At 36.7% G+C, this 25,282-nt stretch overlaps 5 protein-coding genes across 6 annotated transcripts; 2 read left to right on the forward strand and 3 right to left on the reverse strand.

The window, feature by feature from the left end:
* The first annotated feature begins 2,473 nt into the window (after positions 1-2,473).
* On the forward strand, positions 2,474-4,360 carry LOC147552369 (uncharacterized). Of its 2 annotated transcripts, XM_086671701.1 has the most exons (3): positions 2,474-2,623; positions 3,722-3,879; positions 4,070-4,360. In XM_086671701.1, the coding sequence occupies exons 1-3, from the start codon at positions 2,562-2,564 to the stop codon at positions 4,114-4,116; spliced, it is 267 nt and encodes an 88-aa protein (XP_086527827.1). In that variant the 5' UTR covers positions 2,474-2,561; the 3' UTR covers positions 4,117-4,360. The 2 variants fall into 2 exon arrangements, 1 of the variants encoding a protein (XP_086527827.1); XR_015238564.1 differs by lacking the exon at positions 2,474-2,623 and having other exon boundaries at positions 2,633-3,929.
* Positions 4,361-9,406: 5,046 nt separating this feature from the next.
* On the reverse strand, positions 9,407-12,451 carry LOC147552370 (structural maintenance of chromosomes protein). Its single transcript, XM_086671554.1, has 5 exons — positions 11,646-12,451; positions 10,504-10,722; positions 10,325-10,414; positions 9,955-10,053; positions 9,407-9,822 (listed from the first exon to the last, which is right to left on the reverse strand). The coding sequence occupies exons 1-5, from the start codon at positions 12,237-12,239 to the stop codon at positions 9,592-9,594; spliced, it is 1,233 nt and encodes a 410-aa protein (XP_086527680.1). The 5' UTR covers positions 12,240-12,451; the 3' UTR covers positions 9,407-9,591.
* Positions 12,452-13,487: 1,036 nt separating this feature from the next.
* LOC147552371 (Tetratricopeptide repeat (TPR)-like superfamily protein) lies at positions 13,488-15,698 on the forward strand. The gene has a single exon (XM_086672430.1). It carries the CDS (start codon positions 13,904-13,906, stop codon positions 15,524-15,526), a length of 1,623 nt encoding a protein of 540 aa, XP_086528556.1. The 5' UTR covers positions 13,488-13,903; the 3' UTR covers positions 15,527-15,698.
* Positions 15,699-17,800: 2,102 nt separating this feature from the next.
* Positions 17,801-19,883, reverse strand: LOC147552372 (desmethyl-deoxy-podophyllotoxin synthase-like). Its single transcript, XM_086672431.1, has 2 exons — positions 18,762-19,883; positions 17,801-18,588 (listed from the first exon to the last, which is right to left on the reverse strand). The coding sequence occupies exons 1-2, from the start codon at positions 19,821-19,823 to the stop codon at positions 17,965-17,967; spliced, it is 1,686 nt and encodes a 561-aa protein (XP_086528557.1). The 5' UTR covers positions 19,824-19,883; the 3' UTR covers positions 17,801-17,964.
* A 1,093-nt stretch (positions 19,884-20,976) lies between these two features.
* LOC147552373 (desmethyl-deoxy-podophyllotoxin synthase-like) lies at positions 20,977-23,547 on the reverse strand. Its single transcript, XM_086672432.1, has 2 exons — positions 22,581-23,547; positions 20,977-21,778 (listed from the first exon to the last, which is right to left on the reverse strand). Exons 1-2 carry the CDS (start codon positions 23,493-23,495, stop codon positions 21,152-21,154), a joined length of 1,542 nt encoding a protein of 513 aa, XP_086528558.1. The 5' UTR covers positions 23,496-23,547; the 3' UTR covers positions 20,977-21,151.
* Between the last annotated feature and the right edge of the window lie 1,735 nt (positions 23,548-25,282).

Consider the following 25,282-nt stretch of genomic DNA (forward strand, 5'->3'; position numbering starts at 1 on the left):
AAGGATCCAAGTTCAATTTTGGACCTCCGTATTGCAGAGCATATGCACTTACCAACTGGGTTACAAGTTGTTGGCGTAATTTTGTTTCTAATGGACCGAACAACCATTTTGAGGTTATTATAGGTTTTCTATCATTCTTGAAATATTTTCTTGACGTCCACCACTCTTTGGTGTAACAGTTGGACACCCCTCTTAAGCCAATGAGGTCGCGGGATAGTGGAAGCGGTTAGTGGTGGCCAACGGGCCGTGCCGTGCCGTGCCGTTCCGTGCCGTGCCGTTCCGTGCCGTGCCCAAACCACAAAGGTCTGGGCACAGAAACGGCCCAGGGGAACGGCCCAGCCGAGCCGTTCCCGTGGCGTTTCCGTTGCGTTTCTGGCCGTTTTTGTGGCCGTTCCGTGGCGTTCCCGTAGTCGTTCCCGTGGCCGTTCCGTGGCGTTCCCGTAGTCGCTCCCGTGGCTCGGACCCATTCATAAATATTTTTTTACTTGTCCAAAAAAAGTAATAAAAGAAATATTATATTTTTTTTCAAGTAAAAAATTGTGATTTACAAAAACTTTAGAGTCTATGTCATATCTTTGTTTATTTTAGGGTTAATTCCGTTTTGGCCCCCGATTTGTGACCAACTGGCCGTTTTAGCCCCCATAAGTGTCCGGCAGTTCGTTTTGGCCCCAAAAAATTCCTAAATGGCCCCAAATGTTTTCCAACCTCCCAATTATACCCCCATGGCATTTCTGTAATTTATTTTTTTTCTTTTTCTTTGTCCACCTCATCTAACAATTGACACATCACTCTGTCCACCTCACCCTTCTTCTCCGGCGAAAGGTTGCCGGCCGGAATAAAAAATTCCGGCCGGCCACCTTTACCAAAATAAATTTTTTTTTTTTTTATTTCTCTCTCTTCTTCATCTCCTTCTTTCTCTCTCTTCTTCATCTCCTTCTTTCTCTCTCTTCTTCATCTCCTTCTTTCTTTCTTCTTCTTTCTTTACCTCTCTCTCTCTCTAACCCTTCTATTTCTCTCTCTCTAACCCCTCTTTCTCTCTCCCTATAACTCCGGCGAAGGGGCGGTACCAGATTCCGATCTGGTTTCAAACCAGACCGGGATCTGGTTGTAGAAACCAGACCTTCAAGGTCTGGTTCTCCGGCGAAGGGGCTCCGCCCCTTCGCCGGAGTTATAGGGAGAGAGAGAGAGGGGTTAGAGAGAGAGAAATAGAAGGGTTAGAGAGAGAGAGAGGTAAAGAAAGAAGAAGAAAGAAAGAAGAAGAAAGAAAGAAGGAGATGAGGAAGAGAGAGAAAGAAGGAGATGAAGAAGAGAGAGAAATAAAAAAAAAAAAAAAAATTTATTTTGGTAAAGGTGGCCGGCCGGAATTTTTTATTCCGGCCGGCAACCTTTCGCCGGAGAAGAAGGGTGAGGTGGACAGAGTGATGTGTCAATTGTTAGATGAGGTGGACAAAGAAAAAGAAAAAAATAAATTACAGAAATGTCATGGGGGTATAATTGGGAGGTTGGAAAACATTTGGGGCCATTTAGGAATTTTTTGGGGCCAAAACGAACTGCCGGACACTTATGGGGGCTAAAACGGCCAGTTGGTCACAAATCGGGGGCCAAAACGGAATTAACCCTTTATTTTATTGGAAAAGAGTTGTATAAAGACTCTCCACATTTACTTTATATTTTGTGGTTTAGGTGTGGGACTATCTTTACCACTTTATTTGTTTATTTTTTTGAAAAAACTTTTAGTTTGTTTCAACAAAAAAAAAATCTAAGTAAAAAAAAATAAAGTAAAACCTTATTGGGAGATTTTATAGGGCCTCCTCATTTTTGTTAAAAGGCCTCCCCTCAATGATAATTTAGCAAGTAAAATGATTCATGGGGAGGCCTTTTAACAAAATTGGGGAGGCCTTATAAAACTTCCCAACCTCTTTTGTTAAATTCAAGTATTACTTTTTTTTTTAAGTATTACTTTTTTTTTAATTCAAGTATTACGTTTTTTTTAATGTTTTTTCTTTTTGTAATATAAAGTAGTTGTCATGAAAATCTAACAATTTGTAAACACATTAGAATATTAAATGAATGAAGTAGAACTATAAACAAATTAAAAGTGTTTTGAGGATGTTAGTACACCCTAGGTAATGCTTAAAAATTCAAATAACTAAATTGGGCCGTTGCTAACGTGTCGTTGTTGCCGTTTCCGTTCCGTGCCCACGGGTCGTGCCGTGTACGATCCGTTCCGTGTCGTTCCCGCGTGTCTAATGGGCCATGTTTAACGGGTCTGGGGCTCTAAAATCCCAGCCCCGACACGACACGCCAGACCCGTGACGGGTCGGCACGACACGAAACGGACCGTTCCGTGTCGTCAAATAAACGGGCCATGCCGGTCCGTTTCCGTGTCGGCACGGCCTGTTGGCCACCACTAGAAGCGGTTGTCATCAAGATTTATCCTATGGTAGATTGTAGACGTTTGATCGTAGTCGTTTTTGACTAAAGCTGTCGTAACCCAAATTATGTTAGAACGGAAATTACTAGAAGAGCAAGGAATGAGTGAGGGCAATGAGATTATCTGAATGCTCGAAGCTTCAATTTCATTCGCAACCATATTCTCCCAAGTTTCTCTACTCTTAAAAACGGTAAAAAATTCATCTTTTTTCTCCGTCCTGAATTTCCTCTCTCTTTAGATTCTTTCACTTGGCTCAATTCTCTATCTTTGTTGTTTTGACGTTGAAATCACATTCTCTTGTTTTCCTGATCAAATCGAATTCATTATTGTATGTCCAATTTTAATACTAGATCACATAAGTAGTATTCAACTATTGTGTAGTTTGCATCTTCATCCATTTATCTATACAGTAATTAGGGTTTCTGGCTTTGAAACATGATCTAGTTACGAGTTCCAATGGTGTCTTAGGGTAACCCTTGAACACATCAAGACAGGAAATTATGTATCACAATTTTGTGTCAAGTCAAAACACCCTACTTCTATGAGATTTTTATAGGAAATTAAGTAATTAGGGTTTTGCAGTAACAAATGTTCCTTTAAACAATTGGAATTTTGTGAAGAAACATGTTCGCAAAAGATATTATAGTCATAGATTTCCACTTCTATTGGAATCGAGTCTGGGACCTTCGGGGCTGCAGAGTGATGTCCAACCACTACACCAAAGTGGTGGTAGATAAATGGACATAAATTATGTGATAAGCACATCATACGCAAAAATTTCGCCTAATTAGCGTTACAGTAATTGTACTTGGAGTAAATGCCGTTAACATTTATTCTAACTAAATACGTAACTATACAAAGTATTTTTTTTGTACGAAATAGCAAAGTCCGTGAAAATTGGATCCAATACCATTAAACGCTACTCTTATACGACTAACATATTGTGATTTTTGATATAATTGAATTGTATCAAGGGGTGACCATGCTTTTGTTTCTAAACACTTTGCTAGTAGTGTCGAAGCATGACCAGAATAATTGTGCCTTGTGAAACTCACTTTGGTCGAGTAGTAGCAGGTGTATCTGTCTGATGTTGAGAATAGGATACGACTCTTGAGTCTTGGCCATGGATGTATTATTGTCCTCCCATTAGAAAAAATGTCTTTGTTATATAAAACGCAATAGTTTCTTATTATATTTGCATTTCTTTTGATTACGTTATTCATTACGGATGTTTTCTTTCGGAGTGTCTTTCTGATAAGGAAATAGCAAAATTGATGTACTGACACGGACGACTTCAAAGCGCCTTGCTGATAAGAAAATAGCAAATTTTCAAAAGAACATTACAAAAAGGGGATCAGTTCCTGAAACCTCAGTGACGAAGGGCTCTGACTATCCAGTTGGGCCAATTGTACTAGGCTTCTTCATTTTCGTAGTCATCGGTTCTTGTATGTTCTTTCTTCCTTTTAGCATCCCTATCTGATGTTTCTACTTCGTCGTAAGTTTCCTGCATTCCTGATGAAGTTTACTGCACTCAAACTACCTAGAGGAAACTCTGGACTTGGTTCTATACAAACATGCATCAATTGCTTGTTTTTCTGAATGTGGTTGATTTTCTTTTATCTTTTTTGATGGCAGCTCTGTTTCAGATAATTAGAACAGCAACAAGTGGTGGGATGGGTTGAAACAATGAAGATAGTTTCTCACAGTAATGGTCTATCGAATGGTCAGTGTTGTTCTCTACTGTGTTACTAAGAGAGAAACAAGACGAATAGCTTAGATGATACTTGTAATGTGAGTATATAATGACTTGCTTCTTAGCGATGACATGTTTATTGTAGTATGAAATGTAAAATGCAGTTGAACCTCCTTTGTATCTCAATGTTGTGAGAATAACTATTTTTAGGGTTATAAAAATGTTGAGCTACACATCCATCTCTGTCCTATTGTATTTCCATATCTTCACACACATCGTAAGGTGCCGTACCAGCTCATGACATGCCCGGGCCGTGTCACTGATTGAGCCCAATTTGGGCCCCGGCTCGTTCCGAATAGAAATTTTCGTTAATCTAAATGTGACCCATAACTCAATCAAACTTAAACTTTGTTGACTTCGATACTTGATGGATGAAAGGAACTACACGTATCGTGATTGTATTCGGAGAACCTAACCCTAGGTTGAAAGAACTACTTAGAGACAATAATCTCCTACACAAAAGGACCACAAATAAAACAGAGTTTTCCCAAAGTTCCAATAATTTAAAATATTGAATAACAAAAACATTGAACCTTCACTTTCATAGACAGCTGGGTATTTTAGTCTAAGCATCTAACAGGATTGAAACCAGACCCAAGTTTGAATATAGAACAAAACTAAACTGCTAAACCAAACCAAACTTACATGGTTTCTTTATAATTACTCTTTTTTTTTTCTTCAACAACAAGAATTCAATACAAAAAATGAAGTTAATAATCTTCTTAGACATTGACAGGATTGCAGAGGAACATAAGAGAGGAGGGTTCTCCAAGCCTATCATCTCCTAACCTTCTCTCATAGTAATCTATTGAGAATAGAGAGAGAGATAGTTGAAGTTCTTGCCGAGTCCTAATAGACTCGATAACCCTTTTAGAATCACCATGGCCATCTCTGAAGTCAATGCGACTAAGCAGAGGACGTAAACAAACCATATAAAGTTTTCTATAACCACCCAATGCTAAAACGACAGGACGAATATCCGATGGAGGTGGGTTTATATGGCGTAAACAGAGGTTTTCCCAGAGAGAATCGTTGCGAGAAATGGTGCACCAGATACGGCAAACACAGGCGGCAACACCAAGTGAACTACCGTCTAGTCGTTTAAGTATTTCTATGAGAATGTCTTGGTTGTCATTGATGTTGTAGCTCTTGCTGTTTGATTTCTTCTCTCTGGGGAGGAGATGTGTCATCATCACTTGTCCCTAATAATGAGAAGGTGGTATTGGTAGTGGGTTTAGGTGGTATTGACTATTGAGAAGGTGGTGGTTGTGGTTGCAGGTGATACTGGGATAGTGGTGGTGGTGGTTTTAGGTGGTATGAGATGGTGGTGGGACTGGTTCTTGTTGGTATTAAGAAGGTGGTGGTGGTTATAGGTGGTGTTGAGAAGGTTTGTTGTGAACTTGTGAGGGTATCTTCAAAGACTTGAATTAAGAAATAATGAGAACAAGGAGGAGTATTTGTAGTAGGAGGTGAAGTACTAGGAGATTTGACTTGAGTTAAATGTAGAGAGAGAGAGAGAGAGAGAGAGAGAGAGAGAGAGAGAGAGAGAGAGAGAGAGAGAGAGAGAGAGGTGGGTATCAAGAGAGGGAGAGAAGGAGCCAAAGGGAAAAGGTCCAAGGCAAAAGAACTGGAACCAATGCACATTTGGAGATACATATTTATTGACTTTTAGTTGAAGTGCTTTTCAATGTTAATTTGTACTACTAAACTTCTTGGGTGAAGCAGATTACTATTGTTTGTTGTTGTTTATTATTTGAGGTGGTAGATGAGAGGATTGACTACTCAAGCAAGCTAGTATATCTATAACCTAGACTCCTTTCCTAAACCCTAGCTAAATGACCTACCTTTCTTGTATGTTTCTGTGCTCTTGGATTCTGGTTTCTTGGGTCGGTAATTCTAGAAAGTAAAAAATTGTTTTTCATTTTATGTGGTAAAGTTCTATATCCACTTCAAAGATTCCATCAATGACTTAGCTGGTAAGAAATTAGGGTTTACCACTTTTTTTTTTTATGAAATAGGGTTTACCACTTAGATAACAGTACATATTAAAATCAAACTTTAGATTGTTTTCTGAACTATTTGATTCATGTTTGTTTTAGGAGATTAAAATCTCCCCATAGAAGAAGTACGTGTTAAACAGATTTAGGTGAAATAAAGCATTAAAAAAAACAGTTGAGAAAACAAATGGGGATTTCGACATTACATCTAAAAGGGTTTGGTGTTAATGGTCGGGCTTACCCGACCCGTAAAGTTTGGTGTTAATGGTCGGGATATGAATAGGCCCTGTACTTGAGTCCAGACTCGAAAAATCCAGACAACAATCTATTTGCTATACTCAGCTAACTTACGTCAGTATTATACCTAAATTTTAGAGGTGATCTCAATTACTAGGTGCCTGACTTGTTTCATATTCATAAGAATCAAGTGGATATGGTTTCTTTATTTAGAAATATTGGCGGGATAACTTAGAACTAACTTCCAGTTCATTCCAGGTAGGCATCCTCGACTCCTTTAGGAGTTTGGGAGGTCTGCTATATCCATCTTCACTGCTACAAGAAACTAGGTTTGAGTCTAATATATCATTCAACTAGGCGGAATTCTATGATCGAAATTCAGATCAGTTTCATGACAATTTGTTAGAGTTGCACGCTTTGGAGGGAAGAATACTTCAAGAAACGAAGATATTTTATGTAGTTCTTTATTATTGTAATTTTGCTTTTAACAATTTTCATTCTTGTAATTTTCATTTGTGTTATTTTCATTTCTGTTATACTTTAGTGGTTTTAATGCAATTCCATTTTAACAAAAAGAGAGAGAGAGAATGTCATGAGGTGAGTGTCAGGTGGGGTTGCTTATTTCAGTGTTGGATTTGTTTGTTGGACAGATATGAAATGAATTTGGGTGATGATTCTCTTTGTGAAATCACAAGATTACAATCACAACCAAGCAAAGATTCTAGCAATGCCAGTGTACTTCTCTAAATATCTCATTTCCCACATCCCTCTCCATATTACTCCTTCCAAGGAGCTAGCAACATTCTTGTCCCAATCCAACTTCTTGTATGGTATACTTACTCACATGTGAGGTCTCTCACATAGGGGTGGGAATGGGTGTGGCTCGGAGTCGTCCATGGGTACTTTACCCTTAACGGTGGGCCGGTAGGGCAGAATATATATAGATATATGCTTCTGTCCAAGGCCGTCTAAGAACTGAGTTTCACAAATGACGATTTTGTGTCACTTAAGTCATCTTGTATTGATTTGGTTTTGAAACTATATCTGATGAGTCTTCCTTTCGCCATTTTGAGTGGATGTACTTACATTACCTCCACTTCCTCTTCGAAAGCATTTGATCTCTCGTGAGAAAATCCTTGTTTGGATAAACCACCGTGAAACAAAACCTTATTTGAATAATTTTATTGTAAATGTTAATGTCTTTTATTTTTGTTCTTTTTTTAACTTTTTTTGAAACGCATTATATTATTGTCAATATTCAACTATGGTTTAAAATATTCACATTGTAGTTGAATCTTGTTCAAACATGGAAATTTCATTAATGGTTTTATGAATTGAAGGAATATGGTTAATGGGTTTCTCCCAGTACAAAATTTGGAGCACATTTTAAATCTAGTGAGAGAGAGAGAGGGAGAGAGAGAGAGAGAGAGAGAGAGAGAGAGAGAGAGAGAGAGAGAGAGAGAGAGAGAGAGACAGACAGAAGAAGCACTTTGATGTAGTGTCTCTCATAAAGTATTAATAATTGTTATAATAATTAATATGTTTTAGTGCCATAAAAGTCAAGGAGATTAAACAAAACTTAATTAGTTTCCAAGTCTTAAGGGGACATTGATGATAATCTCTCTAATTTAGCACATCTACTTGCTCAACCATATAAATATATATTGGTAAGGTATATAAGAAAGATTAGAATAAAACAAATAAAGAAACAAACAAGTAGATAAAAAGTAAGAGAAAAGAACAGTGACAAGAGACCAGGAGCCAGAGGTTAGGGCTTCTGCATTAACAAGAGTCAAGAGAGAGAGGGAATCAAAGTCACTTCCCCAACTACTCTCTTAGCTAGAAGTGATGGTATTTGGAATCCAAGAGGGTGTATGGTCTCATCATCTTTGATTTACTTTCTTAGCTAGAAATGGTTTGTAGTATTTGATTGAGAGGTTTCTTTTGGTCTCTATATTTCCTGCTACTGTGTTCTTTGTTACCTTGTTCTTGTACAGATCTATATATATATATATATATATATAAAATAGAGAGAGATTTAACATCAAGTTGTTTCATAGTGTACTACCTCTAAAGTCCAAATAGTCTTGATCATGAGAATATTGACGTATAAGTGCTCCTCTCACCTCAAAAGCTAGCTCAAGAGGTAAAAATTTTCTTACGCTTTTAAATTCATCGCTTGTCCATTCCACAACCAATGTAGGATAACCCAACAATCTCTCCTTAATACATTGACTCTTAACTTCAATAATTTGTGGGCTGGAACTTGTTGTACCCGGGCTTTGATATCAATGTTAGGTGGTCTTCAGTACTTCTCAACCCAAAAGCTAGCTCAGGAAGTAAGGCTTTCTATACACTTGTAAATTCACCCACGCCCCTTCGACAACTAATGTAGAATTATTTCAACAGATTGACCCTAGCATGAATTGTTGGCTAAACTGAGTTAAGCTATGCATTGTTACATTTTAGTCATGCTTAAGATTGGGACCCACTCAAGTTTCATTTCTTCTCGAACAATCACCAACACTTTTTTGATTATACGAGGTAGGAGACTATAAAGCAAGGGATAAATGTTCAAAAAAAGCTGGGATAAATGGTCATGGATCTGCTATCCTTGTTATGACTGGAGCCTAAGGGGCAGATCCATCAGCTCGAACGAGTCCTTTACTCAAGGTTAGGTTTGATGGGCTGGGCTTAATCCTCATGGCATGTATTTAGTACATTATTGGGAGAGAAGGTCACATTCAATAGGTCATGTCTTATAGCTCTAAAAAGCCTCTTTAATAACTTCAATCAGAGATTTTTTTCTTACTAATTTGGGTCATACAAGCAACATCTAGGGTCCCTCTCAACTATACCCAACAAGAGCTCTTCACTGTCTTCTCAACCTATTCTTCTAACATGGGCTGCAAATTATTTTCATCGGTGAAGCCCACTTTGACTCGATAATGACGTACTAACATATATGATATGTCTCTCCACTACTGAGGATAGAGGTGATGTATCTATTATTGAAAGTACCTCCCCCATACATATATCGTTGACGAAATAACAGACAACGATCTCTTGCACAATATCTTTGTTCTTCCATAATGCAAAGGATAAAAGTTCGAGAAAACTTGATGAGAACTCAAATTCAGTAAAACTTAATGACATTGACTAGTTTTGTTTTAGAAGAGCTTATGATGCATTGGCTTCCCATGGGTGCACTTGTTCTCCTCTGATCTTCGAGTTGCACGTACATTAGTACCTCCTAAGCTTGGCCCGCTACCCCAATGCTCAGAACTCTTGAACATTTTACCACCATAAGAGTCAAAACTGTGGTTTCCACTTTCTAGGGTATCAGTCCCAAACAAACCTTCCTGAATGGGCGAATTATAATCCATCGTCTCATCAAAGTCCTACAAATGGAAGGGAACGAATTGTTTTTTAATTAGAAACTCAGTGGAAAGAAATATAGGATTCTGGAAAAGGAAGAAAACTGTAACTAAGATGATTAATATTCAAGAACATGAGAGAAGTTGAGAGGGCACCTTGTACTTGGCAGTGTAAGGAGTCAAACAAGGATTCAAATCCTTAAGGAACATATCATCTGGACTACCCGGGGTCGTTGGATCCCCGGAACTGTACTCCTGATCAATGTGAAAGAAAACAAAAAGGATCAGCAAGGTGCATTATCGGATTTAATGCCATACATTCACCTCAAATGATGATTCAAACTCTCTAATGGCGCGCTCTCACGCACATGGACACACACACACATCGCAAACATGATAGTTGCCTTATTTTGGACACCATATATAACTTCGCATAATTATCTTGATATTTGACATTGAAATGGGTACAACTACATTCATTTCTTCTCGGCATTGAGATGATCAATCAAAGTTAGATTTTGCTTACCAGAGAATTATTAGCTTCTTGTAATGCTGGTGTTGTTGGAGAACTAATATGGCCTTCATATGACCTTGCTGCATATTTATCTGATTTGACCTATGAATATGATATGTTCTTTCAGCAATCATGGCGCAAAATGACAGTTCTGAAATGCTAAAATTATATAAGGTAGAAGTAAAAGATACCTCAGCAAGATCAACTGCTAGACATTGGAGTTGTCCTGTAAGAGACGTTACTTGTCGTTGTAAAGTTGGGATGACTTGTTTTGCTTGGTTTAGTTCCGACCCTTGCTTTTCTAGAAGCTCTTGTAGGTGTGAATTCATAACATCGGGAAATAGAATAGCACTTTTTAGTGCTTTTATTTCTTCCCTTTGATTCAAGCACAAATCCTTCAACTTCTCCACCTAAAAATAAATAAATTCATGAGATCAGTTGCACATTAAGCCGATTAAAGAACAACAGAAAGAGGTTGTAGAGGATCAATTTGTTGATCATTCCTGGAAGTATGAATTATATCTTCTTTATTTGTTCTAAGTACTCTATTCCATGAAAACTACAATTTATTGGGAAATTTTCTAGACAATATATGTAATTTATATTAAAATAAGAGGATGACAAACATTAACATCAATGAAGTAGTTAAGAAACACATTGTGAATCGTCCCAGTATGTGGATTACATCTAGTTTCTGCTAAATATAGTTAATGATGAAGAACGATAAAAGTAGAAACGCATCAACAATCATAAGCAATGATACGCGCACACAAAAGATTTACGTGGTTCGATCGTAAAACCTACTCCACGACGAACAATGGCACAATGACATTGGATCATTCCAGAAATTGAATTACCCATAGTTTCTCAATATGTAACTCACTAACCATAGCATTCAGTGTCTGCACAAACTTTCCCCGAAACCGAAAAACGGAATCATTGCCCTCACATAATGTAAATGGGCCAGGCCAAAATTTTGGCCATTAAATGGTTTTTCGGGTTTCATATCGAGCTATATTCAACGCACTTTTCGACAATTATGAAAAGTTTTTCTTTGTGAGGAATTGAATCCCAATGAAAATGTTCAGGTATTCATCATCATTCGGAAATTCTTCTTACATAATATACACAGATTAATCAAAACAGAATTTTCAGATACTTAAGGAAATCTACATCTTCCACTTGTAAAATCCCTAATGTTATCTTCTTTATTATCTGTTTTATACTATACCCATTACCCATATAAGATAATCATCAAGCAAAAAGATTTGAATTTTGAAATTAAAGAACATTCAAGATCAAGAAATGAAGTAGTATTAAAGCATGAAATTACTTCTCTATTTTTCCCTTCAATGATCAGCTTAAGCTCAGTGATTTCAGCTTCATAATCTTGATTCTGATTCAGAAGTTCTCTCTCACTCCTCAACACCATAGCTAATGTTCTCGTATTCGATTTCACCTCCGTCAATGCCTTTCTCTCAGTACCTGAAGAACTCCCCTTCTGAAACAATTTCTTCTGAAAACTCGAAAATTTTGAACCTTTACTAGCAGCTGCCGTCTTCTTCAAATCCTCAGCAATGAAATCTGCCGGTATAACAAGAGTATGCCCCTTTGGTTTCGATCTCTTATCCATGAATTTCTTCACTAAAGAGGTCAAATTTTGTTCTTGCTTGATTTTAGTTGGAGCTGCTACTTCTGTTAATTTCGATTTAACTAAAGCTCGAGAAGAAGAATTGTCAACCACTGATATCAGATCTGAGGATTTACCATTACTGTTTGGTTTTCCGACAAATCGTTTGAGTGTTGATTGGTTTCTGCTAGGGTTTCTGAACTCAGAAGAGGAAGATGGATCTGATACTTGAGAAGAAGCTGAAGATCTAGAATCAAATGATGAAGGGTAACGAGAAGAAGGCTTGATCGAAGCCATTTGGAGAAGAATTACAAGGTATTCGTTAGAAATTTGAATGAGATTTTGAGAGCATTTCAGTTTTGAAAAGGTGAGATTTTTAGGGTTTTTTTAAGTGAGCGTTAAAATCAGCGAGCAAAACGAGTTATCTCTGGGCTCTGGCGCTTGTCTGAATTCAAATTTGTAACGTGAGAGGCGGGAGATGTTTTATTGTTTTTTCTTTTTGAACGTACGAATTGATACCCGAAATTTTAATGGCTATTAAGGTAAGCGGGTGGGCAATTTTGAAATTCGCCTTGCTCATTACCCGCCCAAGTCCATTAAGAAGTTCGGGTAATTCGGGTATGGGCGGGCGGGTAGTGGGTAAGCTCATTACTTGAAAAAATTCACTTTTTCATCTCCTTTTGTAAAGTCTCCATACACCTTTCCTAATTCTAAAGAGACAATTTGGGATCAAAATTAGACATTATTTGTATTGTTCTTTTTAGAAATTTAATCTCACATTAATAACTAATGAAGAATTTTCATGAGATATAATATAAATTTATCCCTCTCCTTGCTCCTTCAAAGCCAAACACACTACTTCAGTAACCTACTAGGAATTCTCTTGGGTCATTGCAAGACAATGCATTGGTTCGTATGGTTGCCCTTAAATATATTGTTTACCATCTTAACTAGGCATAGCAACATGAAATGTTAGGCTTCATCAACCCAAAAAGTTGATGTAATTTGGTTTGTTATCATTGGGCGACGTTAAGTGGGTGCGGGCATGGACGGGTGCGCGGGTAGAGGTTTTAACCCATACCCGTCCACCAAAACTTGGCGGGCTGGACGAGTTATGCCCGAGACAGACATGAACGTCCATGGTCCTCGTTGGGCTCGGGTGCCCGTGGACAGGTGCGGGCCCACGGGCAAAATTCCCACCCCTAAGTTAGACCAATAAGTTGCTTGGTTGTAGTGTTTAGCTCTCTAGATTCATTTTTAATTTGCAATAACTTGCAACAACTTTGCAGTACTTAGCGACGCCTTGCGACAACTTTGCAACAACTTGTAATAGTTTTGCAACACTTTGCGAGTTGCGACAACTTTCAACAACTTTGCAAAAATTATTGAATTTTTATCCAAATAAAATATAAATATTTGAATATTTAGTCAAAAAAAAAATTTAACTTTTTGGGGTTTTGACTTAAAAAAAAAAAAAGGGTTTAAAATCGGTCTTCAGTCCAATTTCGGGTTTAAATAAACTCTTTTACCTCCCAGTATAAATTAATTCGTTGGACGCTTCTCAATTTCGGTAGTGAAGCAGGAAAGCTAAGTAGAACAAAATATTTGCTTCATATACAGAGAACAATTTTCTCTTGTCTTCTAAATCCGGAAAATTTGGGCTTTTTAATCAGAAATTTTCTTCAACCTGGTTAGTGAAGCTCGTCAACTCTTGCAATTTTATCTTACTTCTGTCTAATTTTCCTATCCGTCCTGAAGAACAAGTTATGAATTTCGTTTATCAAATCTCAAATTGATGAATACCCACTTCTTTATTCGTAGTATTTGATTGATTATTTCAATACCCATTTCACAAATTTATTTAGAAACTCTAATAGTACTGAATAAATACTTGTTTGGAACTGCGGATATTGCTTGGAAAGTTTCAGCTATTGAAAAACCCTAATTTTGTGTAAAAGGGAATGAATTACTTGCAGCTTCGTCGATTTTCGAGTTTAATTGACTTGCCAAAGCAAAACCCTAGCTCAAATTTGACAAATTCAGGTGTTTTGGGTAGAAGGTTCTGGATTCCTCTTCCAATACCTCATAGAACGATTCCTGAACCAAAAGGACAAGATCTTGACTTTGTGAATGTTGCTTATAGTCATCTTCTTCACACCGATTGGGTTAAGCTCAATTCATTGGCATTGGGTTTAACTCCATTTAGAATCAAACACATCCTTTTGAAGATCCAAAAAGATCATGTTCTTTCACTTGAATTCTTTAATTGGGTTGAAAAGCAAAGACCAAACTCTCACACACTCGAAAGCCACTCCATAATGCTCCATATTCTCACCAAAGCGAATAGATTCAAAGCCGCAGAATCTCTTCTGAAGAGTACAATCATCCCGAAAAATAGTGATTCTTCGACAAGGTTATTTGAGTCCATCCTCTCTTCGTACCGCTTATGTGATTCCTCTTCTCGTGTTTTCGATTCTCTCTTCAAAACCTATGCTCACATGAAGAAGTTTAGGAATGCCACTGATACTTTTTGTCGAATGAAAGATTACGGGTTTCTCCCAAACATTGAATCTTGCAATGCATATCTGAGTTCATTGCTAGATTTAAATCGGTCAGATATTGCTTTGGCGTTCTATAGGGAAATGGGTCGGTCTCGGATTTCTCCAAATTCGTATACTCTCAATATGCTTATATGTGCTCTTTGTAGATCAGGGAAATTGGAAAAGGCTATTGAAACATTTAAGGATATGGAGAACCTGGGTTTTAGACCCACAGTTGCATCTTTCAATACATTGATTACCGGGCATTGCAACCAGGGCCTTTTAAGTGCAGCAGTCAAGCTCAAAAACTCGATGGGGAAGAATGGGTGTGATCCAAATGTTATTACTTATAATACCCTTATCCATGGATTCTGCAGGGAAGGGAAATTGAACGAGGCAAATCGGATTTTCAATGAGATGAAAACCACGGATATATCTCCAAATACTATAACTTATAATACTTTGATCAATGGATATAGCAAACTTGGGAATAGTGAGATGAGTAGTACAATTTATGAGGAGATGTTAATGAAAGGGGTTAAGGCTGATATCCTGACTTATAATGGCTTGATATTGGGACTATGTAAGGAGGGAAAGACAAAGAAAGCCGCATATCTTGTTAAAGAACTTGATAAGGAGAATTTATTTCCGAATGCTTCCACATTTTCTGCTCTTATTACCGGGCAGTGTGTGAGACAGAGCTCTGAACGTGCTTTTCAGATCTACAAGACCATGAAAAGAACAGGATGTAGTCCAAATACCGATACCTTTAAAATATTGGTATCTACTTTTTGTAAGAACGAAGATTTCGAAGGCGCTGTCCAGGTCTATAAGGAAATGGTAGATAGATCCATGGCTTCTGAGCCGGGCCTTCTACTTGAGATTTGTGAGGGACTATGTAGGTTAGGGAAATCAGATTTGGCTACAAGCTTGTGCAATTGGTTGGACTCAAGAGACAGTTTGCCAAAAGGTTTTGATAGGACCAAATTTGTCGACAGGGAAGTAGAAATCAAGAGCAAAGAAGATGGAGATAATGTACTGTAAGAATTTGCATACGTGTGCTTGTAATTTTCAGATTTTGGCAGACTACAATTTTGTTTAGTGGTCATTCGTTGATTTTAATTTATTGGTTATTTTTTCCTTTAATATTGAGTCTGTATACTTTATTGCTTCAGCATATAGCCATATCTTTATCAATGAAAACCTGAGTTTTCTAGTTCTAATTTACACTTTCTGTGTTTAGACTCCCTTTGTGGTTCGAACTTATTGCTTTCTTATTAGATGATCATTATTGTGGTAATATTTTACAAAAATGCTGTAAACACGTAGATTTAACTACTCTTGCTTAAACAGAAGGAGAATGGCGGTAAGTGGATGGGAATCAGGTATAAATCGCCTTTCCTTTTGACGGTTCTCAATAGTCTTGGACATGTCTAGATCTTCTTGTTCTGTTCCATTTGGGAGCAGAACTTCACCATTTGCTATACTAAAAGCAATGTCAGGACACATTGGCCATTTGTTCCACCAGCCCCTAATGGAATATACTCAAAGTTACTCTTCTTATAATCAATAGAACAACCATTAGACCTCTCTGGACCGTCTTGGGAGTAAGAGGGGCTTTCCTTTTCTATTGAAAATTTGTCTGACCTCAGCTTATTCCTTCTTCATCAGTCTTCGGCTTTTCTGCATTTCTGACATTGCCCATTCTTCTACTGCTGATGCAGTAGAACGCCCTGCAGAGAAAATGTCTTGAAGATAACAAATAAACATTAAAGACACATATTCTGATAGGTATTTTCATAAGAAATTTTAAGTTTAAGTGTATACTAACCAAGATTACCGCTTTCAGGTTGTTGCATGTAATTGAAAAATTCAAGTCCTCTTCTCTCTAGGATCATATTTGTTGGCTAAATCTCTGAGAGAGAAATGAGATAAGCCCAGTTGCCTATGAATGGTACTTTTCTTGGTCCTGCTGGGGATTTGGAGTATGGGTTTTTAATCTTTTATCTCTGATACCCTTGATTTTCCATTAACCCGTCTTGCTTTGTGTATTTTCGCAGTTGGTTGATGTATTATTACTAAAGTGAAGAATGAAGATGGAGTAAGCAAATAGATAACGTAAGGCACTAGGTTAGCGGAACATCCTCTTCACAATCTGAAATTAGGTTGTTATTGAAAGTAATGATTAAAGTTTAAGCAGGAAAAGAACACCTATAACGACATTGCTTTGTCCCACAACAATAATACGGGATTCTGTTAAGACTCGTCTTTCTCTCTATTTACAATTCAATTCGAACACTTTGACATAGACATTGCAAGTGGCCCAAGTGGCATTTAATTTTGAGTTTTTCTCTTTCTTTCAAATGACAGAGATTGTATGTGTCTCAAAGTCATACAAAAATAAACAGACTAAAATATTTTCAAGGTGGATAGTTATTTTATTATCTATCGGCTTTTTATGAAAGTAAAAATTATTTCCATCTCTAATTCATATCCTAATATTGGTTAGACCTTTTGATACTCACTAGCATAATTTTATGATAAAGCTAAGCATTGGTGACTTAATAACGGAAACTTAAGCTTCATAAAATGTGAGATGTGCGTACAGGAAATCTCAAAATAAAGTCAAAAGCATGGTATTTACCACACTAAACTACCATTATTCAATTCTATTCCGCGATAGGTATCATATATGTTATTCCATTTGTTTACCTACCATTTCATTGCAAACAAGTTTCTTGATCCTTGCCAATTCGAATGGATTTAGCGACAGTTTATCTGAAAACCGTAGCTGAAAGAAAATTATTTTGAAGTGAGTAAGAGTTTTACCTTGGGAGCAGCAGGTTGAATACACATAAGAAACTTTATAAAACCTGAATTTTTCCCTTTCAAGAATCCCTCTAGTATAAAGAAAAGGACACCTTCCATGACCACATAAAAACTGTCTCTGTTTTTTTATGTTATTCGAAAATATCACTTCTTTCCATTTGTGGATAGGACTATTAGACAGTTTCAACCTATTTCTTTTTGAAAATGGCAATAATTGATTATATAAATATATCATTGACTTTCTGAGTATCTTCATATTTTTGTTTATCTTTATTATTGTAAAAGTTGCTCTCTATGCTTATGTCAAAACTGTGTGGGCAGATCACATTTCTATCCCTAATCTGTATTTTAGATGTGGTTGGACTTTTTAGTTGAGTGATGCAAAGTCACTCGACAAACCTCATTGGTGTGTATGACGCCTAGGGTTCCCTCTTCCCAACTTATGAAAGATTTGTTGCGAATCCAGGGTCGTCTTCGATGTCTAAATTGTTTTGTCACCCAAAAACATAACTATATCACATAAACATTAACACATAATACATGCACTCAACCCCTGAAAGGAAAACAAAAGAAATATGCCTCAAAGTTCACATTTTTTGGTCTTTGGCACAAGAACAAGATTTATACATATGTTTTTTCTTGCAATAATAATGTCACTCAGCAAGTAAAGGACCATAAAGGATAGGAATCAAATTTAAGTTGTTTTTTCTTGTGACAGTCATACCGAAGGTCTCGGACATGTCAAGATCTTCGGGCTTAATTCCATCGGGAAGCTTCCAATCGAAGTGATATAGTAGTTGAGCAAGAACAAGCTCCATATTTGCTACAGCGAAATCAATACCAGGACAAATCCTTCTACCCGCTCCAAATGGTATGTATTCTAAGTTAGTCCCTTTATAATCATTAGAACTATTCTCAAACCTCTCTGGTTTGAAGCTTTCAGGATCACTCCAGTATTCCGGATCTCTTTCAATTGCCCAAGCATTGACAATGACTTTCGTATTTATCGGTATTATGTACCCGTCGATCTCACACTTCTCTCTAGATTGTCGTGGGAGTAATAGTGGAAGTGGAGGGTGTAGTCTTAGAGTTTCTTTGATAACTAGTTTTATGTAACTTAGCTCTTTTACCTCATTTTCGTCGACTCTTCCATTTCTGTTGAGTACTTGTCTTACCTCGGTTTGTGCCTTCTTCATAACTCTCGGGTCTTTCAGCATCTCTGCCATTGCCCACTCTATTGTACTTGATGAAGTTTCAGTTCCTCCACTGAAAATGTCCTGAAATAACAAATATACTGGTATTTAGATTATACATATATCTAGGTCATCATTCACGGCGGTGATTTTGAAAAGGTACTCGAGTTATGATAGTTCTATGATCTCTAATTGCATAGGGATATCGAATAATGCAACGATCTTTAAATGTTTAGCCTAATAGGAGTTAGTATTACCAAGATAACAGCTTTCAGGTTGTTTGTAGTGATAGGGAATTCAAGTTCACTACTTTCTTGAATTCGAATTAGAACGTCAACGAGATCTTCCTCCAAATCACCCGTGCTATCTTTAGTCCTCGTCAGATTCCCTCTATGGTCTTTGAGGATTTCGTCAAGAACCCTGTCGATCTTGTGATGCAATTTCTCTAATCTAGGCTTCAGACCACTTATGACATGAAGGAATTTTTTCGAAGGGAATATATCAGCAATGTCGAAACCACCACCCATCTGTAATGCCTCCTTCATGGACGATAAAAATATCTCTTTATCTTTGCATTTCTGACCAAAGGCTGCTCGGGTAGTTATATCACTTGTTAGTGAGAAAATTTTCTCAGTAAGATTGATTTCTGATCCAGTCTTCAAAGAGATATGTTTAATGAGATTTGACACTTCTTCTTCTCTTAAAGACCGGAAGGACAAGACGTTCTTAGCACTTAAGACCTCTAAAGCAAAAATCTTCCGCATATACCTCCAATAATCACCATAAGGAGCGAAAGCTACATCCGAATAATTGTAAGTTATGATTTTACCGGCAAGAACTTCACCTCTATCTGCAAAAATGAGGTCATGGGTATTCATTATCTTCTTGGCAACCTTAGAGGAAGAGACTACAATGGCAGAAACTTCGCCGAGTTTTAGGTGCATAAGAGGACCATGTTTCTTGGCCAAATCTCTGAGGGAATGATGTGGTAGGCCTAACAATTGGTGCAGGTTTCCAATTATAGGTAGTTTCTTCGGCCCTGGAGGTAATTTTGAGTTTTGGTTTTCGATGTTGGATTTCTTCATTGCTTTCTTTGTTAGTACCGTGAATGATAAGACCAAGGTGAAAGCTAAGAACAAAGAAAAGAAGGAAAGTTGGAGCTTCATGGTGAGATGATTACTGAGAGCAGGTAATGCAACAAAATTTGGTCTTAAAAGCTTGATCTCAATAAATGTTTTCATCAATTTTGATGTCTTTCTTATTATATGCCGAATAGATGCTTTGTGTGATATTTCTATGACTTTCTGAGGTGCATGCATCTCGAGAGAGTCGAAAGACAAGTAGTATTATCTTATTCCTTATTATAAATACATTGGGATTCATATCTCAATCAGGAAAATTTTATTATATTATACAAATTTATTAGAAAAGTAGCATTGTCTATAAGTCGATTACATCTTGTAATTCACTCTCATCAATCTTTCCTTTTCTATTTAAAACCTGCCTGACCTCGGCTCGCGCCTGACCTCGGCTCGTGCCTGACCTCGGCTCGTGCCTGACCTCGGCTCGTGCCTTCTTCATCACTTTTGGGCGATCTTAGTGCATTTGAATTAATGGGGCAAAATTTGGGAAACATGGTCTCAACAATGAATATGAAATAAGAGTTATCTCTTCTCTCTAATTTTATCTTAGATAGTCTTCTTACCTAATAAAGTGACTATGAGACTCCATATATATTTTGGTTGTAATCAACAATGAGTATAGAATAAGAATTATCTCTTCTCTCTAATTCTGTCAAGTTTTTTTTTAGAACTTATGATTTTTAATGACAGTTTTGTGGTTTTAACTATTAGGTTAATCCCACATTGGTTGTGGAAGGGGCAGAGGGTGTGTTAATAAGTGTGGGAGGAGCCTTACCTCTTGAGCTAGCTTTTGGGATAAGAGAGGCCCAAGACCACCCAACATTAACAACAGTTCAAATTTTAAAGTAAAGAGTTGTCGCTAATTTAAATTCTCTAGAAGTGTGATACTATTAGTATTACCTAGGGGCTCCTGGTTGAGTATTTCATGATATTATGGTAGGTTTCGACATGGACATGATTATTATCCTGCATCAGTGCAACTAATAAACATTAAAGACCCGGTGGTAAAAGGGACGGCTAGAAATCATCTTTAAAAGCCTTATCTCTTCTGAAACATAATTTTGGGACAGCTTGATATGTGTCAACTAAGACAGCTACTAGTGGAACCTAAAAAATTGACAACAGATAAGAGCTGGAGCTTTATCTGTGGCAAATAAGTGTCTAAGACAATTTTATGTTGTCAAAACTTGTTCATATTTGTGACGGGTTTAATGGTCCCAAATTCAAGTAGTTCGATCTAGCCAAAACCTTATCTTTAAGTGACCAAATGCCACATGATTTCCCCGTGAAAGTATCAGACTTTATCATGGCAAACTTGACAACATCAAACTAGAGAGGACATAATTTGCTCATTTTTTTTTTCAAACAGAGTAAGGTCGTTATCACATAAAATGAACCATAAGTTCCCTAAAAGTAAAACAAGATACGAAATCAAACTTAATTACTTATAACTCTCCTGCTTTTGATCGATCACTTGAACCAGAATAAGTATCATGTCAGACGAACTATCTTATGTTTGTCGGAGGACTATATGGGATAGGTATAAGGTAAAGATTGTTCTTTCGTCGAAGAGCCATTCCAAAGGATTCAGACATGTCTATATCATTTGGGGTGGTCTCAGAGGGGAGTTTCCAATCGAAATGGTATAATAGTTGAGCAAGTTGAAGCTCAAGATTAGCTATACCAAATGAAATACCAGGACACATCCTTCTACCTGCTCCAAATGGTATATATTCAAAGTTAGTCCCTTTATAATCAATAGAACTATTCTCAAACCTCTCTGGTTCAAAGCTCTCAGCATTACTCCAATATTTTGGATCTCTTCCGATTGCCCAAGCGTTAATAATGACTTTCGTTTTTAATGGTATTGGATACCCATCAATCTCACAGTTCTCTCTACATTGTCTAGGGAGTAAAAGTGGAACAGGTGGGTGTAATCTTAGGGTTTCTTTGATAACTAGTTTAAAGTAGTTTAATCCATGTAGTTCACTCTCGTCGATCTTCTCTTTTCGGTTTAGAACATGTCTAATTTCAGCTTGTGCCTTCTTCATGACTCTTGGGTTTTTCATTAGTTCGGTCATTGCCCATTCCACTGTTGTCGATGACGATTCAGTCCCAGCATTGAATACATCCTGTTCAGAGTGCTGATTTGTGTTAAAATGTCCTTTGGACAACATCATATAGATAAATAGATAAGGATTTTTGTCTCAATTTTTTTATGGGAAATCTAGCTGGAGATCTGAATGACTCGAGTCAAATTTCAAAATGTTTGTGTCTTATCTGACTTGTATGTCTAATTCATCTGGATGGCTGACTCAGATGGGATGTGTATGCAATTAAGTTGGACATAAAATATGTCTACATTAGAAGCCCATTGTCTCCGAAAGACACTGATCAAAACTAGCTAAACTTAAATGAGTCAGATTCAGACGAATCAAACTTAAGCGAGTCAGTTTCAGACATTGAAAAGGGAAATTAGGCCAAAACTCCCTAAAAAATTTGGATTTTGGTTAAAAAGGATCAGTCAATTTTTCTAGTCTTCAGCTCCCTGAGTACTTTTTTAATTTGCAACACCTTGTGACAGCTTTGCAACGCCTTGCTACAACTTTGCAACGCCTGACGATAGCTTTGCAACGTCTGGTGACAAATTTGCAACGCCTTGCGATAACTTTACAACTGCTTTGGAGCGCCTTGCGAAACCTTACAATAGCTTTGAAACGCATTGCAATACCTTACAACACCTTTGTAAAAAATATTTTGTTTTTAACCAAACAAAACGCAAGTATTTGGATTTTTAACAAAATATATAAAATTTGCGTCTTCAACAAAAAAAATATAACTCGTCATTTTAACTAAAAAAAAGAAAAGTTTAAAATTGGGTCTTCGGATCACTTTCCTGAAAAATAAAAAAAACACATGAAACTATGTTCTTACCAAGATAACTGCTTTGACATTGTTGATGGTAATTGGAACATCAAGTTCATTGCTCTCTTGAATCCTTAAAAGAACACTTAGTAAATCTTCACTCACCATAGCAGTCTTATTCTCTCTTTGATAGTGATCTTTGACAATATTGTCTAGTATCCTATCAACTTTTTTATATATCTTCTCCAATTTACGCGTAACTCCGCTGATTAAATGAAGAAACTTATATGAAGGAAATAAATCACCAATCGTAAACCCACCCGCCATTTGGGTCGCGTCGATCATTAATGATAAAAACTCATCTTTATCTTCACATTTGTTACCAAAAGCAGCTCTACAAGTTATATCCCCAGTAGATGAGTAAACCATTTCAGTAAGATTTATAAGAGACCCATTAGCCATTAGAGAAATGTTTCGAATAAGATTCAAAACTTCTTCTTCCCTAATTGACTTGAAAAATTGTACTCGTTTAGTACTTAAGAGTTCCAATATGAAAATCTTCTTCATTTGTCTCCAATAATCACCATAAGGACAGAAACCCACATCTGTATAATTGTATGTTAAAATTTTTGCAGCAAGAACTTCACCTCTATCGGCGAAATGAAGATCATTTGTGTTCATAATCATTTTAGCTATCTTTGGAGAAGAAACTACGATAACAGAAACCTCGCCGAGTTTTAGGTGCATAAGAGGACCATACTTGTTGGCTAAATCTCTGAGAGAAGAATGAGGTAGGCCTAATATTTGGTGCAAGTTACCTATAAATGGTAGTTTTCTTGGTCCTGGTGGGGATTTTAAGTATGGGTTTTTGGTTTTTGATCTCTGCTTTTTTGCTTTGATCTTGATCATCACCTTGAAGAAGAAGAAGATGAAGATCATGAAACTTGAGAGTAGGTAAGTGAAGGTGGGGAAATGGTGTTCCATGATGGATTATAGAATTGATGTTAGTTATTTGCATGGTTGATGAGAACTTGGGTGCATTTTATAGAGCTTGATGATTAATTAATAATTAATCAGTAGAGTTTAAAGAAATGGAACCGGGTTTTAATATATTTTGAAGGTCTACTTAAAAATTTGGACTTTGGTTTTTATCTTTTTCTTTTATCGGGAAATAGATAACAACTCCAGAAAATTTTAAACTAATTCTTATTTTTGTTTAATGTTAATTAATTTTTAAGTCATTTCTTTCTGACGACCAACGTACTATTAAAATGTTATTGAGACTAATGACAACGTAAGGTTCTTTGAAATTATTATTAACAAGAATCAAGTTTAAGCAGAAAAGAACAATCAAATACGACATTGGCACTACAAAATTTGCATCAGGATTTTCCACTTGGGGAAAGAAATGAGAAGTTTTTGTTAATGTGTTTTAATCGGTGACAACTTGATCCGATTTCCCTATCTTTCATTGATCATTATATTGAATTGATAATTAAGTTCAAAGACTTTGAACTAATAGGTCTTTATTATCTAATTAATTAGTTAATAATGGTAGACACACCAATTTTGCTGATCACTACCAAGTGACTGCATTCCTATCACATCACTTTTGCTAATCATAGTGTCACCTACAGAGTGATGATGCTTATTGAACTTCTCTAAGGTGAGGTTATGTATGATACAACTTTATACTAGTAGTTAACAACTAGTATAAAGTTTCGTAGATTTATTGAACTTAGGTTATTGTTGAAGTATAAATAATAAAGTTTCGTAGTCAATTTAAAAAAAAAAAAAAAAATTTATACTGGTTAAAGCATGCATCACCTGTCTCATAATTCCTTGGTAGTTCATAATAGGTGATGTTTTTGTTATCTGAATACTAGACACAAAAGGAATGAAAGAGAAGCGGCCTGGTTACTGCAATTCAGTGAGTCTCTATCTCTGGATTTCAGTGTTAGGGGGTGCGAAATTATATATCAATTTTTTTTTTGCAGACACAGAAATTAACAAAATACTTATATTCATTAATAATATTAATACATCGAGGATTACAAACGCAGTTGACATACACGAGAATTCATGTTTTGAAATATTCTCATAATCGACTCGTTGTCGATTTGACTAAAAACTTCTTTTTCAATAAAGACTATTAAACTACCATTCAACCACAGGTCAGCCATCTTGTTTCTTAAGTCTGTCTTAACTAACTTCATAGTTGAAAAAACACTTCCAACAGATGCAGTTGCAACAGGCAAAGTTGTATACACGACATAGATAAAGCCATTTGCGACGTCGCTATTGGTTACAGGTTATTTGTCATTGATAAAGTGCTACAGGTTTTTTTGTCATAGTTAAAGCTCGTTTGCTACGGGTTATTTGTCATTGCGACTACTACTAAATTTTAAGTAGTTTAATCTATGAAGCCCACTCTTGTCGATCTTCTCTTTTTGGTTTAGAATATGTCCGCTTTCAGCTTGTGCCTTCTTCATGACTATTGGGCTTTTCATTAGTCCTGTCATTGCCCATTCTACTGTTGTTGACGATTATTCAGTCCCAACATTGAATATATTCTGTTCAAAGTGCAAATTTGTGTTCAAACGTCTTTCGGATAAGATCATATAGATAACTAATAAGACTTCTTTTTTCAATTTTTGATGGGAAATCTAACTGGAGATCTGAAATGACTCAGAGTCAGATTCAAAATGTTTGTGTTTATATGATTCGTGAGTCTAACTCGTCTGCGTAGCTGATTCAGATGGGATTGGAGT

Source organism: Eschscholzia californica, unplaced genomic scaffold (assembly GCF_041429995.1).
Source record: "Eschscholzia californica isolate CP2 unplaced genomic scaffold, dmEscCali1.0.p SCAF_3, whole genome shotgun sequence".
Lineage (NCBI taxonomy): Eukaryota > Viridiplantae > Streptophyta > Magnoliopsida > Ranunculales > Papaveraceae > Eschscholzia > Eschscholzia californica.